At 41.0% G+C, this 17,326-nt stretch overlaps 1 protein-coding gene across 1 annotated transcript in view; it reads left to right on the top strand.

Moving 5' to 3' along the window:
* Positions 1-242: 242 nt before the first annotated feature.
* Positions 243-17,326, top strand: part of lama4 (laminin, alpha 4) — a 32,816-nt gene continuing 15,732 nt past the window's right edge. Inside the window, exons 1-13 of the mRNA XM_053337220.1 lie at positions 243-673; positions 6,038-6,139; positions 6,268-6,395; positions 6,498-6,578; positions 7,774-7,988; positions 8,556-8,656; positions 9,752-9,932; positions 10,385-10,465; positions 10,552-10,703; positions 10,959-11,069; positions 11,436-11,547; positions 12,675-12,839; positions 13,827-14,020. Of these exons, the coding sequence (XP_053193195.1) occupies positions 569-673; positions 6,038-6,139; positions 6,268-6,395; positions 6,498-6,578; positions 7,774-7,988; positions 8,556-8,656; positions 9,752-9,932; positions 10,385-10,465; positions 10,552-10,703; positions 10,959-11,069; positions 11,436-11,547; positions 12,675-12,839; positions 13,827-14,020 (1,728 nt within the window). The 5' untranslated portion in view covers positions 243-568. The remainder of the gene's footprint in view (positions 674-6,037; positions 6,140-6,267; positions 6,396-6,497; positions 6,579-7,773; positions 7,989-8,555; positions 8,657-9,751; positions 9,933-10,384; positions 10,466-10,551; positions 10,704-10,958; positions 11,070-11,435; positions 11,548-12,674; positions 12,840-13,826; positions 14,021-17,326) is intronic.

Here is a 17,326-nt window from a genome sequence, read left to right as displayed (position 1 = left end):
CCTGCCTGTTGAGCCCAAGGTGAAAGGGTGCCACGGACCTGCAAATGGAGACGAGGAGCTAAACACTCAATCTTTCTCTGCCGGTCAGGGTTGAGGGGGAGGTGGGGTGGGTATGCAAGCTTGGATGGGTGCACTGTCTGCCTCAAGCCTGCCTCCTGCTCAACAGACAGAAGCCCTCTGTTGCTCATTTGCCTCTCTGTCTGTCCTTCTGTCTCTCTTTCTCTCTCTCTCCTCTTACTCTTTCTCTCAGTTTCCAAGCCTTCCCATCTGTATGTGATTTAGGCACAGGCTCAGGGGAGAGGCAAGTCCGCTAGGGGAGAGGAATCAGGGCAGGGAGGGAGGGAGAGAAAGGGAGGAAGTCCACACACAAGTTTGTTTTACAGGACTCAGCCTGGGCCGGGACTAGGCGCAGTGCCGCATCTGGAGGTCGGAGCAGTGGAAAAGTGAAGCCAACGGGTGCAGCGTAGCAAGGGGAAGCTGCCCAGAGACCTTTCCTACTGCCAGGAGACACTGACAGAGACGGGCACAGAAAGGGGGGATCAGTGCTCTATTAGGAAAACACACAAATATGGCTGCTAAATCTCTGCCCTGCCTCTGCCTTCTCGGCATCCTCTCAGGGATTGCCTATCCAGCTTCTGCCGCCAGACTCGGGGAACAGCAACACTTGACGAAGGTATGACAGATTTGGTTTTATCTCACTTTGACTGCATGCTACTACTGCTATGTCTAGTTTTCTGACTTCTACCACCTATAGTATACTGTATGTACATTATGTGATGAAGCTGATGATCATGTACACAAATGTTGATATGAAGACTGAGGATGACCTACGTTTGTGAGTTCTGTCTGTCTGAAGAGCTCCCTGTAGGCGTCTGTGTTCCTGTCTGGACTTTGATACTTCACAATGGTCCTGCTTTGAGTTCCTGCTTATATGTGTGTGTTTGTGTCATTAGAGATACCTCAAGGCACTGAGTTACTGTCTCCACCACTGTCATGCCCCTCCTGCCCCTCCCTGACAGTTCACTAATGGAAAGCAGCTGCCAAATGTTGAGCAACACCCCAGAGAGAGAAACAGAAGGAAGAAAGAGTATAAAAGACACTAAGGGCATTAGACTTGATAGACAACTACTGGCACACTGGCCAGTGTTACCTTGACTTAGTTTAACCAAATGGATATAAGCTCAGAAGTCTGAGTTTCTATGTTTTGCTTTTTTGCACTGTACCCAAGTTCTGTAATTATTTCTCTTACATTCTCACTTTCATTATTGGTGGAGCCTCTCCCGTGCACAGGGGATACACAGAAACAAAGCAGGCATGCAGTGGATGTACATGTACATTTCTGAGGAAAAACATTTGCTTATGAGTTCAATATCATCAGTGTTGGATGACAAGATACTGAACTCTCTTCTTCAGTTTTCAAAATATTGAAAAACATGATGCTTGATGAATCTTCTCAGTCCACAGTTTGTTTGGCTGCGCTGTAAACAGATATACCAGTTTTTCGTCTTCTGTTGGATTCGTGACAGAAAGCCACTCAAGGTGTATATGTTTCCTCTAGTTGTTGATACAAGTGTCATTTCAAAAAGAAGTATGAAAGCTGTTCTTAAAATGCATTTGCTGCCACCACCAGTAAACCCAGGTGTTAGCAAATCTTAAGGATTATAACTTTTTTTACCTTTCGATAATGTCATTATGTCATTTGACATTGGCTAAATTTACACCCGTATTGGTGATTCTGCACATCATAGTTTATTTCTAATGCCAGTGTTCTGTGCTAATGCAGGAAGAAGACTTATGCAGGGAAGAAAAAATTAAGGGTGTGGAGGTTGGGGGTTGGGGTGGTGGAGGGGCATGCAGCACATCAATCTGTCATTTGGGAGGCTGGAGTTTGCATCCAGTCCCAGGTCTGCAAATGATGTTAGGGTTTTTATGAACCAAACCTGTCATCTTTCTTTAACTTTAACAGTGTTTTGGTGGCCCTTCTTTAGCCATAACCACAATAATTCACTAAGAAAGTAAGAATTTTTAAAATTCTGGCATTGGACAAAACAAAACATCATTGACCTACCTAAGGTAGAATCCTTCACTGTTGATATATTTGGCGATTGGGTTGCTATAATCACAGCAACTCATTCTGAGAAAAACCATAGCAGTTGCACCACTGCATCTTGCTACTCGGATAACCCAACACGACGGTGTGCCAGTTCTAGAGTCTTAATTATGTCTTCATATCTTGGTCTATAATGAGATTGACTGGTTAAAAGTCTTTATTGTGCCAATCTGATGCCATTGTGATCATCACTTCACAACATATTCACTATACAAAGGCTAGCTTCCTGTAGATACTGTTCAACAGAACAAGATGTCAGGTTCTTCCTTTTACAGAAATGTTCAGCTGCTCTGTGACTGTGAGTATGTTGCTGGTTTGGATGCTTTTGAGGTTAATTTGTGCCCATGGGCCCCATAGAACTGAACTGGAGAGCCATGATTCTTGGCTACCATTTATAGTGAGTTTGCTCAGAAGAGATAACAAGCAGAATCATTCTGGGAAAATGGGTTTAGGTCAAAATGTCAGGGAAGTTTTGGAGGTATTCAGTTTCCAAACTGCAATGCATATCCAGACCAGTTTCAACATTTCCTCTCCATTTGTTTTGTGTGGTACGTGTTTATTTCTCCATCTCTGGAGTTTTCAGAGTTGAAGGTCCCCTGAGAGGAGGCCTCACCCTTGCAGACAGATTGTCTGGATGCAGTTATTGAGTTACGATGGGATTCTCATGACCCTGGATCTGTCCCGTACTGAGGATGTTCAGAGGGCTTAGCATGACTAAGTCTCAAGGTCAATATAAGTACAGCAGCCAGCTCCAGTTGGGAGGTAAAGCGGAAATGAGATTCAACCTTCAAGCTTTAAAATTTAATCCACTTATTTCGCCCACTCTGGGAAAACTCAGTCAACAGTAAAATGTACATAACAACATACCTCAGACATCGCATTTAAACATTATCTTTATAAAACAGCATTCTAGAGATTTGCCTGTCGAGGCTTCTCACCCCCCACATACAGTACAGAGAGAGGAACTACATGACCAGAGGGGGTGTTGACTTTGGAAAAAGCTCATCTGTGGAGCCAATTCCTGTTTTTATGCTTGATATCAGCCATTTGTTCAGCTCTGTATCACAGAGATAGAGCTGAATAGTGATAGAGCCTCATGGTCTGCTTCATAAGCACTCGATCAGCACACAGGAAACACACTGATAAATACTGAGAAGCCAGAGCAGAAGGTGACAGAGTCGTTGGAAGAGGCAGCCTGACATGAAAACAGAGAGAGGCTATAACATGTTGAATGTCATCTTTGTTCTCCACTGTAGTGAGCACAGTGGGAGGGCCACAGAAATAGTTCACATTACTGAGTGTGCTCATAGCTGGTGGAAAGCTTCTGATGTCAATTGTTTTCATTTGCATGATAGTCAAAGGGGATTAACTACAGTCACTATGGAGTTGGAAGTTGGGGAGTTATTTCTTGGTGTGCAACATCCTTATGGTTTGTCCTCACAGTCAGGTGGCTAGATGTGGAACCATAATGTGAATGAAGATCAAACCGTGGGTGAAATCTTTTTGGTCTTGGCTGCAATTTCCATTTCTCTAAATAGTTATGTTTGCAGTGCAAAAGGCTTACAGCAGTTACTCAGCTTGTTTTTGTTTCTGTTGCTGAATTATCTATGTTGAGATTACATAGCCATTTATTCAAGTTTGTTTGTTGATGTTAGGTTTCCTCATTCATTCTTTATGGCACTTTATTATGGCCAGGCTAGCTGTTTCCTCCTGTTTCCAGTCTTTATGCCAAACTAGGCTGCTAAACACTACCCTACTCTACCTCTGCAAAGGCATACAATAAATATCAATCTTTTCATCTCACAATACAAAGAAAGTAAGTGTATTTCCCAAACTGTTTAACAATTTCCTCTAAGTTCTGTGCTTGAATTACATATGCAAATAATTACAGCACCAAACATACAGAATTGTTATTCCACCAAACACTGGGCTGTATATTTGAAATGCATTCCTCTCATTTTAGGAGCCTAAAGAGATCTGTGTCCTACCTCTTGACCATTTGCTGCATATCCCTTCAACCCTCCAACCCTCCAACCCCCTGTCCTGTGCTCTCCTTTGTATACACACTGCAGCTGTTTGACCCATCACAGATTGCCACACAGTTAATAGGTCCAAACCATTTCAAAACTGTTTTAAGTGGCTCTACAAATGGTAAACAGCACAGGATCTCAGTGGTTTTCCCATAAACTTGTGCTTTATTACTCCTAGTGGCTTGGACTACCATTTGGGGCCAGAACTTCGCATCATCCGTTGTATATTCAGGATGTGTTTACCTACAAGGTTGACACATTGAGTGTTGATATGGCAATGTGGTATGAGTGTATGTGCACTGTCGGCAGGGAAAACCACAGGAAATGGGTCTGCAGGAGGAATCTGTGCTGCTGTTCACGGGATGTTTCACTCTATCTGGCTACAGAGCGTGTCTTTGTCTCACTGCCCATCTGTGAATAAATCAGAGGAAAATATGAATCACAAGTAGGCATACAGTACTGTATGTCTGAGGAATGTTCCGTCTTCTGGCTGTTCTGGATGCACAGCGTCAATGTCCACTTGACTGAGCGGCATCAGACTATGGACTTCTTACACTGCTGCAAACAAAGCACAATTGTGTGCTTCATTGAATTGTGTTGCTTCAGACATTCAGACATGTTGAAAAGGGTGTTTGTCTACGTAGAGGGGGGTTGGTGTTGGCCATGAACTCTGACATCACACCATCCCGAGAGGTAAACAAGTATCAGACAGGATGCAGGTGTTAAAATGACATTCTGTAAATAGGAACGCCTGCAATTCAAAAGGGTTCCCTTAAAACTCCCCGGTCCAGTTTCTCAGAGATCAACACTAGTCCACGTTAAAGACAAACTTCTGTGAAAATATCCACTGACTGCTGCCCACTCTATAACTACTACAGCTAGCAGAGCCTATCTTTGAGTCATTTGATTGGCTGCACCACATTCAATCTGTAAGTGCAGTAATGAATAGTTTCTATGTGAAAATTCACTTTGATCAGGAATGTGCTTGTTTGACTATGTCCAAATCTTTCTGAAGAAAAAAGATCTATGTTTCAATAGCCTCTTTCATGAGGTTTTTCCATTTTTCGTCATGCTAACAGCGTGACAGGATGGGTCTGTCTGTCAGTGCTGCACTTTAATACAGGCAGAAATAGTTTAACAATTATTGGATTCATGGCAATATAATTTTGTCCATAAATCTGTGTGCCCACATGAATCATATTGACATTGGTGACCTTGTGACTTTTCTTCTTGAGCCCCCCGCATACTGACATTTTTGGCTTTTAATTAAAAATCTTGTCAGCTATTGAATGGATTTCCATGCTCAGCTTCAACTATGTGTGCATATGCTATCAACAATTTCTTAAGATTTACATAAAGAGTATGCACTGATTTGATTAACTAAATATGAATTGTACTTTTTTTTAAATTTTAGTTGATTTCGATAACATTCATTCTGGTTAAGGCATTATACTGTAATTATCAATTCAATGTAATTTCTCCTTACGATAGGCCTGGATCACTCATGACTTTTGTTGGTGGATAAGAGTCAATTCTAGACACTTCACTATCACAATGTACACTTGTATGAAGAAGAATAAAAAATCCAACAGGCAAATTAACATGAAATTAACTGAACACATTTAGGCTCCTCAGAAGATGAACAATTTCCATGTTTGACTCTCTCACCCTCTGGGTAAAATTATTGTACAGGACAGATTGCTGGAGTATGGGCAGTCTATAATACTTAGCACATTCACAGAAAAACCAACAGAAAAGCAAAGGCTGCAGCTGGATACTGGTGTTGCCTGCAGGGTGCATGTAGCTCCAGATGTTACAGACTCATTATTGTTTGAGCACATATACTGTTGTTTGACTTTTATGCTTACGTAAGAATGTACATTTCTGTTCCCTACAGTTGTGTGGAAAGGGATTTTTTCTCAGTCAGCAAAACATGTGCTTACCATGTAACTGCAAAGGCCATGCAAACTACTGTGAAGACATCACTGGAGTTTGTATAGTAAGTTTCTCATCACTCATTAAGGAATTAAAACAACCAAATCAGTTTTATTCATTTCCATGAGTGGATTTTTTTTCTTAATACTGTGACAACTAGAGTGCAATGAAGTGCTATGTTTTCACTTTCAGAAATGCAAGGACCACAGTACAGGTGATTTCTGTGAAATGTGTGAAGATGGCTACATGCTGGTTCCCAGCCTAAATGGACGCCACGTCTGCCGACCCTGCGCCTGCCCCCTATCGGTCTCCTCCAATAAGTAAGCCAATGTGTTCTTGTGTCTCCAGCCAGAAGGTTGTGTGTCTTGTGTTGGCAAGCAGTGTGTAATCTCTGAAATACTTTCCCTTCTGTGTCCGGACAGCTTTGCAGTGCACTGTGACAAAGGAAGTGCCACTCTGCGCTGTAAGTGCCAAGAGGGCTACGCTGGACATATCTGTGAGAGGTCAGTGATGGGTAGGCTTTCAACAGCCAATCAGTGGTCTTATTGTGTTTACTTTCAAGATAGCTAACAGCAGGTTTTAGCCAGCTACCATAGAATTACACACACAACTGTTTACACCAACATACACAGATTATATAGTCTTTGACAGTAAGAAATGAGCACATGTTGACAGACAGAGACAATAAAGAGTCAACACACAGGACATTAGGTAGGCAGTGATTACAGTTATAATGCTAGGCAACAACCACAATCCTGTTAGACTGTACTTAATGTTGACATCATGTGTACAGTCAGAAGAAAAGAACAGCAAATGGAAACAGTCGGTGATGTTGTAATCCCTCGATCTGCTATGTCATTTGAATGTAGTGGTCTTCCTCCATCTTTTATCCTTTTCTGTAAATACTGCTTGAAAAAGGCAGCACATACTGTACAGATGGACAACATCTAACAACAAATCACCACTTTAACAATAGATTTAATTTATAAAAAAATACTGTAAATGAAAAGAATACAAGGTAAGAAACACATTCTCCAGTCTGATAACGCACACAGGAACATGCTGCAATTTGTACAGAACACACACATATTATTCCTCTATTTCAGGCATATCCAAACTATTCAATAAAGGGCCATTTGCTTGCAGGTTTTTGTTCCAACCAATCAAGAGCACACAATTTGACAATCAACTGTCTGAAGATTGAGATCAGCTGATTAAATTATCCGAGTCTGATGTGCTTCTGCTGGGTTGGAATGAAAACCTGAAGCCACATAAACCCTTAATGAACAGTTCGGACATGCCTGCTCAATTGGATGGATGGTGTTGTTGCAATAAATTGAGCTCTCTGAGCCACTGTCATTTCCACATGTACTTCAGTTATAATGGAATGTGATAGCATATGCCACTATTAAACTTAAATTGTCAGTCCATCTCTGGATTCATCAGCTTACACTTATGTTCAACAGTAGTAGACATCAGAAGCTATTATTGAGGGCAAAGATAGGGATTGGTCCTTCACTGGGAACCTCAGTTAACCAGAATACTTTTACTTAAATGTGTGAATCTGTCACTCTGTTGCAATTTACTACAAAAGTCATAGCATCGTAAATCAAAGCGAATATCCAAAGGTAGATTTTTCCTTTAGTTGCTCATAACAGGCAAAGAAATTGTCATTCATGTGCAATTTTTCCCATCCAGGTGTGCTCCTGGTTACTATGGCAACCCCATGGTGATTGGTAATTCCTGTAAAAGATGCGACTGCAATGGCAACTCCGACCCCAACCTTATCTTCAATGAGTGTCACAACGTGACGGGCCACTGCCAGCATTGCTGGGGAAACACTGCCGGAGCCAGCTGTGAGAGGTGTGCCTCAGGTTTCTACGGAGACGCCATCACTGCCAAGAATTGCAGAGGTAGGGGGCCATGAGTTAATATTTGATGCCGAGGGATGAAGAAGCAATCATCCATGATTTTAAGAAGAGCCACTATATTGCAAGATTATGCTTGAGTGAAGGTATTGTTGTTGCTTAATTCTGTGCGAAATCCACTTGTGCATCTTAAGCTGCTCACAAAGCTGCTGTATGATGAAGACAGGAAAGTTTTATTTAGTTTGTTGACACAGTTGCTCCGGCTGAATGCTCAACATTCTTGCCAGATTCTTGCCAAATTCTTCCAGGTTAGTGTAGCACAAAATGGCCTGTGGTATTGTGTCACACTGTGTTAGACTCAGCTTATAAATAGTTTAGAGGAATTGCGTCTTTTTACTATTGTAACTGTTGTTCTAGATTGTATTTCATCTGTTGTGTAATCTTGAAGCTGTACAGCCAAAAAACAGGACAAGGTCACAGTTGAGATTTGAGGATTACTGTATGCCTTTTGAGTCCCTGCCAGTCCAAAAATAACCCTCTACACCGTGTGCGTGACATCATCTGACCTCTGTCGTTCTCATCGCATGTGCATGTGTCTTCTGTCTGTCCCAGAGTGCGAGTGCAATGAATGCGGCACCTCCTCATGCGACGACAGGACTGGAGTGTGTCACTGCAAGCCGGGCGTCACCGGAAGGCTCTGTGACCAATGCAAGGTTAGATATACCACGTGACTCTGTACAGTTCAACTGGTATTTCTTCCAGGTGACTCAGGGATGCCATGTGAAGCAGGGTTAAAGGATCATCCTGCTTTCTTACAACCTGGGACTTTTTTTCATAGCCTTGGCATTAACATTGTACTCCCCAAGTTAATTGCTAAGATCACACCACCAAAAATAAGACAGATGACACAAAACCCAAGCACTCAAGTGCACAGTAAAACTAGAAAAAGGAAAATTGAGGAGAATCCAGGTGTGCTTGCTGCTTTTAATGTGTTTAAATGCATTAACATGTTAAACTTTAAGCTTAAACATGTTAAAAAGTTTTAAAATGTTACTTCTTTGCTAGTGAGAGATTGTATGAGAGTTCTAGTTAACGCTGAAGCACTTAAGGAGTTGAAGTGTCAGGGTTTGAACAACCAGTTAAAGTGCAAGCACCAAAACAGCTGGAGTTTCAGATAAAGAATACAACATATTGAAAGCTGACATATAACAGTTGAGGTGTCAGTTGAAGTGGAAGCACTGGAGATAATAGTAGTGTGAGCACTAAAACTGTAAGAGTTGATATGTAAGCATTCAGAGCAGTTGATATTTCATTTGATGTTGAAGACCTGGAATTGATTCAATGGTCAGTTGAAGAGGAAAAGATGAAAGCAGTTGAAATGTCAATGTGTTTAATATTTTTTGGAAGGAAAACAAAGGTGAATAGTAAATTTACTACCCACACTGTCAATGCTAAACTATTAACATCCAACAAAGTTTGCAGACTGACTTCATAGATCATATTTGACCTTTTGTCTTTACCATGTGCACACAATTTTCCTATGCAGTGAGGGAGAAGGACCAACATTTTTGGTGCACTCACTTTCAGTTTCATGTCTAAATTAAGCAGTTTGGATAGTCTAGCTACATTTCTAGCTTGCTTACAAGCTCATATTTCTTGCCCTATCTCTTATCTTGTTGTAGCATGTTAATATTAAGCTTGAATAAACTGGATATATTCTTTAAATAATGCAGAATGATATGATTCAAAATGAAACTACAACAGCCAGTTACTAGGACCTAACAGTGTTTTTTATTCATGTAATCTAGGAGGGTTACTCGGGTTTCTCCAGTTGTCAGGGCTGTCGGAGGTGTGAATGCGGGCCAGCTTCTATGCGTTCCACCTGCCATCCCCTCACCCACAGCTGTCCATGCCGCCCGGGAGCTGGAGGTCGTTACTGTGAGCGCTGCCTCCAAGGATACTGGGACTACAGCCCTTCCGGCTGCCAGAGTAAGTCATCTGTTCGTCATACCACATTTCAAATGTTTCAAATATCTCTTGAAAAAACGTCCCCAGAACATTTAACGTCAATGCAGATGAGGCTTTCCCAGAGGAAAAGGTTGAACTCAGTTCTCACGTTCCCACACCCACTACCACAGTAGTGCTCATGATGTCAGAGAAGCATCTGCTGAGAACTGTGACCCTGTGGCCAGAGACTCTCCTCGGAGAACCAGATGACATCACCGTCCAGTCCAAACCTATATACACACACAGCTGCTAAAACCATCAGTCCCATACAAGAGAGGCCACAAGACAGATGTGCAGGCCTCAAGCCAAGATACCATCTGTGGGTCTTGAAGCTGCGCTGAGCCGTTTCCAGCTGATCAAGAATTTGAGTTTATGTGTGGAGTGTTTTGTCTTGCACTGTTTGATGAAGTGTATCTACATCTGTTTTTTTACAGAGTGTGACTGTGAGAGCGGCCACTGTGACATGCATACAGGAGAGTGTCTGTCAGAGGCTGTAACAGTCAACTTGTGCAACAGTGAGTGGAGGGAGACATAGACTTTCAAAAGAACAAAAGACAAATTGTTGTCTCATCTGTAATCCACTTATCTACCTTGGTTTTAGGTTGTGATGAATGTACTTGGCATCTAATTGGAGACCTGCGGCTGTCCAATAAGACACTGGACCAGCTGAGAGTTGGAGTATTGAACATTTCAACTGGGGCTGCTGCTAATGACAGGCTCAAATACTACAATTACACCGCTCATCGCCTGCAGGTACATACACCCACAAATATATGAAAGGATAAATCCAGTGTAAATGGATGAATAAATCATGCAAAATGTATAGAAAGAAAACCAGCCACACTAAACACTATTTGTATATGAACACTAGGTCAAATGACTGTAATGTTTAGTGTGAAAGGAGTCAACCCACAGAGAATAACCACTAAGTCTGCAGTTCTCAGTTTTCACCATTTCTTATCCATTACATTATAGATTGTTAACTGAAATTAATTGCTTTGTTCCCAGATTCAGTTTCAAGGCTGGAGAAACAAGTCTTCTGTGATGAACGCCCAGGCCGCAGACCTGGAGGACAACACAAACGATGTGGTGTTAGACATCAAACAGCTGGGAGAATCGGTCAGCAAAGTCATCATCTTTTGTTTACTGCCAATTAAACATTTATAATGGCTTTAGAAGTTTAAGCCAATGTTTTCCCCTGGTTTTCCTTAATGCATTATCCCTCCTTACCATATGTCATCCCAAACTGCATATCATTTGTTTAAAACTGCTTGTCTATCTTGCCTTCAGTACAAGGAAGTACATTGATCAAATTCTGTGGATGCTTTAAACTGCAGGGACATACATAACACAACCTCTAGATTTGAACCAGACTTATTAAAGCTGTTTAGATCTTCCTACAAGTCACAAAGTTGGAGGTGCAACTTTGTTTAGAAGTTAGCCCCCGATTGATTGTCACTGATTAGTTTGTATGACGTTTGCCAGGAAATGGTGGTGAAGACTCTTGGGAAGAAGCTGGATGAGGACACACTGCAGACTGTGACCCTGGCTGAGCAGCTCAACACAAACCTCACTGAGCTCAACTTGCGCATTGAAGGTACCAGACAGTTCTGCTCAAGTATAACTGACTCCCTTCTTCTATCAGTGTCATGTAGTTTAGTCTTACTGTAGAGACTAAATCCAGTTACGGTATGTTAGCCAAAAACAGAGGAGGGCCCACAAACATGAGGTGTGCCACTTATGTTGTTGTTGTTATGTATGCTCACATTTCAAGACTTTAATTGGCATTTAAATAATGTTTTTTTTTTGTCAGGTTAAAAAACGAGCTAAATTTTCATATGTTAGCAGTGTAAGACATAATATTACAAAAGAATACAACCTGGTTGACATCACATAAAGTAATGTTAGCTTGTCTACAGGCTAACATTAGTCTGTGGGCAAGCTAACATTTATATTAGCCTATAAAACCATGATTCAATACCAAAATCACTTATTTTAAAACTAAAACATAAACCTTTCATGAGCTGTCTATCCCTATTAAAAGTGTTTAATTTAGTTTTATGTGAATTGTATCTACTCGTAAATTAATGTCTTAACTCATCCTGCATTGAAAACGTCAACATAAAATACAGATATGATAGTATTTTTTAAACTCCTGCTCAAGTCTGTGGACAAGCTAACATTTACTGTATATTAGCCTATAAAACCATGATTCAATAGCAAATATCACATATTTGATATATGCTTAAGATAAAAGGGTAACAGCAGCATTATTTCATTGGCAAGCACACAGCTGCCATGTACAACAAGGTAGCTGACTAAAGTTAGCCTTCAGTTGGGTCTTATTCATATCTTCCCACCTTGCTAATGTTAAAATACTCACTGTGGGGCTTTCTTGGGTTTTTAGTTGAATATTTCGATTGGATATTTTTTACATAGAAGCTACCCTCATATTTTGACTGGAAAATAAATTAACTGTAAAAGTAAGCATTTGTTTTTATACTTTTGTAGCAGAAATCTTCAAATCTTACTGACTAGTTTTCGGGAGTTTATTTTACAGGAAGCATAGAGCGATTTTAAAGCAGAGCCTGAGCACAAATATATAGTATTTTACGAGTGCTGAACTTTATGGGACCATTTAACCTCTAAATCTACACTTGTAATCTTGGGCAATTATGCGTTTCGGTTGCTAACACAACTGTGTGTGTTTGTCTTTGTGTGCAGAAATGATCCATGACTGGGAGCTGTACAGTGTTCACCAGGATGTGGACCCAGAGGTGGCCAGACAGAACACTGAGGCAGCCCAGGGAATGGTGACCTGGATGAGGAAACTGGACCTGTCGCCACGAGAGCCCATTGCCACCGACGAGTCTACTGAAGCCCATGACTGTAAGGAGTAGTATAGAGTAGTTCACAAACAAATCCAGATGTATTCTTATATTTACCATTCTGATGAAGAGCTAAGATTAAGACTTTCTCCTGCAACTTTAATTTCTGTAAACATATTGTAAAGTCATAGGGCTTCAGATGTTTACTCTTCTTCAAATGTTAGCCTGAGAGAACTGTTCAAAATCTGCTATTGATAATGAGTTCCAAGTTTCAAAAGCTATTAAAAGTACTTAGTAAGATTCTGCCACAGCATGTCATGGCCTATTTCATGCCTCAAATTTAGTCAAAAACTGATTTGATGGATAGTGTAGAGGAAATTTGTTAAAATTTCCAGAACAGCTGCCAAGTGTTTTTACAGTGTGAAAGCCAGAAACCAATTCCAATACCAACCTAACCCAGCTGTGATCTCCATGCTGAGCAAAGCAAACTGTGCACACAATGAACAAAGCAAAATGTGTACTTTTGGATAAGTAGTGATGTAAATCCTGAGTTCATTCTCTCAAACGTCTTTCAGTTGGTTATACAGTTACATTTAAATACAAAGGCTCTGCTCTTTGAGAGACCTCTTACATATAGTAAGTAACAAGGATTACACTAAGAGAACTATACCAAAAATTTAGCACATAAGTGGGAAATGTTCATATACACCTGCATAAATGTGATTGAATGTTAGTAGTCAGCTGGTGGCTGATCAGCAGATGTAATGAGCTATCGATATTGAAGCATGAATGAAGTGGCTGATGCCAGTCAAGTGATGCCAGTGTGCAATGCTCCATATATTTTCCTATCATAAAAAAAAGAAATACAAAGACTTGATAGCACTGTGGTAAACCTAGTTTGGACAAGCATGTCTATAGATACACACATGATATCTTTAGACACAGCATGCAATATTTGCTAAGCAACAGTTTAACAGTATGGTGATCATGAGTCATTTAAATGTGACACCAGTGATGATGAAGTTACAGCTCATGTTCCTGATTCCAGTGCTGAGGCGCATCCGTCAGTTGGAGAAGAAGTTGATGAACACAGATGGCCGCCTCCCGCCTATTAGGGAGGTCCTGTCCCGCTTTACCACCAAGCTGTCGGACGCTCAGGGCTTCCTCCACAAAGCAGCCGGCACAGTCCAAGAGACGGAGGACAGGAACCGAGCCAGTGTCCTCAAATTCCAGAGGAATGAGGTGATTTCCCATGACCCCCCCGCCAGGCTCCCGCCAAGTGCCGCTCCCCTGTCTCATCTGTCCTCCAGCACTCCCTTCTCCCTTCTCCCTTCTATGTTTGTCTGTATGGATTCATTAGTATGCAATGCTGCTGAAGAGCCAGCAGTCCTTCCTCCCTGCTGTGGGGGAGTGTGCTGGCAGGGAGATGTTGAGTACTGTCTGCTTTATCTCCACTCACAATGTTTCAAACAACGTTGAGTTATGTTCGATCACACAGAGGCAGCGAGCCTTTAAAGAAACAAGAAGAGCCTTTCGTTAGCCAGCGTTGCAGAGTTGCTGATTCCTTAAAGGCTGTGTGAGAGAGATCTGGTTGTTGTTTTCTTGGCATGTCAGAGAAGTCTATTACTCTTGGTATTTAAGCGCAGAGAACAGAAACACAAAACCATCTGTGGGAGCTTGGGACTGTTACATTAGGAGGAGGCCTGTATCGGGGTAGATTCTGCTGCAACGCTGAATTTTTTCCCATGCTAATATCCAGAACCTACACATAGAAACATGACTTTACTTTTTCCCCATGGTACAACCCACAGCCAATTCACAGAATCACTATTGTATAGAGGAGATTCATCTTATCCCAAAACCATAACACTGACAACCAAACATTATTCAGTCAATATGATAGATAGGCAGGAGAGGTGAGGTAATGCATGTATGCAGATATTGTAAATGCTTGGAGGATTTATGGAATATCTTCTTGATAGCCAGAGATAGAGAGAGAGATAGAGAGAGATAGGGATAGCTAGAGTGCCATAGTAGGTTAATGTTGAAGGTGCCAAAGGCTTTGGTTCGGGTCCAACCGGGGGACCTTTTGTCAAACATCTCTCTCACTCCAGGTTTTTCTGTCCATATCTGCACTGTCAATCAAATTATGGTTCAAGATGCCCCAAACAATCTTTGTAGATTGTAAGAGATTTGGAAAAGCACCATCTTAACCTGTTTTTGGGCAAAAAACTGTATTTGGTAACTTTTGTAAACATCCAAAATAGCCCCCCCCCACTCCTCTCTGTGAGGTTGTAGAAGCATGTGGATTTTTTATATATAGACTTTTTGGAAAATTATCCTAGACCGGCAAGGAACCATATATGGTAACTTTATTGACCTTGATTTGCAGCATAAAGATGAAAGATTTTGAAAAAGTCACAAAAGCAAAAAAAGTAATGTAATATGGGGATATTGCATTACTTTTTTTGCTTTTGTGTAATAACTCTCTAGGGTTGAAATTTTGAATTTCCAGTGATTTCAATGAGTGCTGTATAAAGAGTTAGAGCTGCACTAATCTCAATATTTATATATTTATGATGGGACAAATGTCAAAAACTACTGTACCAAGAATGATCCTGACTGCAGTTCCAGGTTTTTAGCATATTTCAGCTCATTGCTTGGTTTTACAGCCAGCAACTGTATTGTTTTGGTTCTCTGTCACCAACCTTATCTCCAGTAGCAGCATTGAGCTCTTTTTAGTGAAGCCCCTCTGATAAACCCAGTGTCAGCTCCAAGATGAGCACCAAATGGCAGGCAAAGAGAGTTTGCAACTAGCTGGTGAACACAGTCGAGAAGCTAAAGAGCCATATATATTTCCCAGAAGACTATAGACAACAAAACAGAGATAAAATAGTTAAAGTACGCCTCCAAACGAATGCTGATGTTGTTCTGCATCAGCTGGATGTGTAAATATTGTAAATGCACATACACACGTGTTTTGTCTGCTATGCTACTGTATACTGCATTTTCAAAAGCATGCAGTTTTCATATTTAACTTAATGTGTTTTCCTACCTTTGAAGCAACCATTAATTTTTTTCTTTTTTTTTCAATGTCGTGTCATAGTAATATGGATCGATTTAAACCCTATTTGGTGTGAACCTTGTGTAACTTCATGTTCAAGTCGTAGTGAAATAGAAGAATCCAGTAAATGCCTGCCAGGTAAAACACATCTAACATTTCAACATCCAAACATCTGCCTTGAAAAGTGGTTGCCAAAAACATAAATATACCACTAGTATGATTCTTCCAGTCACTGAGTTTATATGAATTTTTAATATCATGTCTCTGGACATGTTGATTTACAAGTGTGTAAAATCATGTGTGGTTGGAATTTGGATCCAGGAAGTTGTAATCTAGCCCTTATCGTCATGCCTGAGTTGACATTATGGGTCTGCTGTCCAGCAGAACAGCTGCTGCTCAGTTCTGTGTTGGTCTATGTGCCTGTCTGTGTGCGTGTGTTTTTGTGTGCACGTGTGTTATCAGGGGTGGAGATCTCCATGATCAGGCCCTCTGCTGTAAATCAATGCCATGAATGGTGCGCTAACCAAACACGGTGCCTCTCCTAATCTGGGGCTCTTCCTAGCCTCAGCACAGACCGGCCGACACCAGCTGCAGCCACAGTGCAGTGCACAGTGCTGGGTTACCACAGCCAATCAAATGAGCTCATCATTGTGCCAAACTCAGTCATGCAGTGGTCAAACTGGAGGTGGGGTGTTGGTACTGTAAACGTCCATCTACAACATCCACATACCATCTGACCCTGCTTACTAAACAGTAAAGAAACTGATATTATAACTCTTCACTGAAGTATCATTTAAAATAGAGTACACAACCACAAAGCCTCCTGAAACCTGCTATATGTTCTTGTTGTTGTGGTTTCACCCTGCACTGCATATGTTGTCCTACTGAACCAGTGCTCACTGCTATTACTCACTGCTATTACTCTTCTATGCATTACGGGCCACCCTTAAGTTATTTTAAAAACTACCACACTTACAGTATGGCTGCAGTACCTCAATATTATGGTAGGACGCCCCAATATCATGGTTTTTAATCTATTAATTTAAGCGTAGTGTGAAAGTCATTGCATCACATAAACTAAACTTGTGTCACACAATTCAAGCAAAACTAGAAGTAAACTATAAACTAAAGTTTGATAGCTAAATCTCATTGTAAAACAACTTGAGTGAGCTCACTTTACTGTAACACAATGGTCTGACTAATTTTCAGAAATATACTTACATTCTTTGTTGGTGTTAAGGTTAAGGAGCTGGAATGTGATTAGGTTAGCTTAGCATGAAGACTGAAAGCCGGCAGACATGACAATTTGTAGCTTTTGGGTAAACGTGAATCTTCCTAAAACTACAAAAGTTTGTGTACAAATTAAAGAAACACAATACATTTTAATTAAAGAACTTTAGAGATTTTGGTTGCCGTACTTTTGATACAGAGCCAATTAGCTGCTCCCAGTCTTTATGCTAAGCTAGGCTAACCTCTTTACTTGA

Source organism: Scomber japonicus, chromosome 17, assembly GCF_027409825.1.
Source record: "Scomber japonicus isolate fScoJap1 chromosome 17, fScoJap1.pri, whole genome shotgun sequence".
NCBI classification, from domain to species: Eukaryota; Metazoa; Chordata; class Actinopteri; order Scombriformes; family Scombridae; genus Scomber; species Scomber japonicus.
Note: the sequence above shows the minus strand (reverse complement) of the source record. Positions and strands in the feature narration are given on the sequence as shown.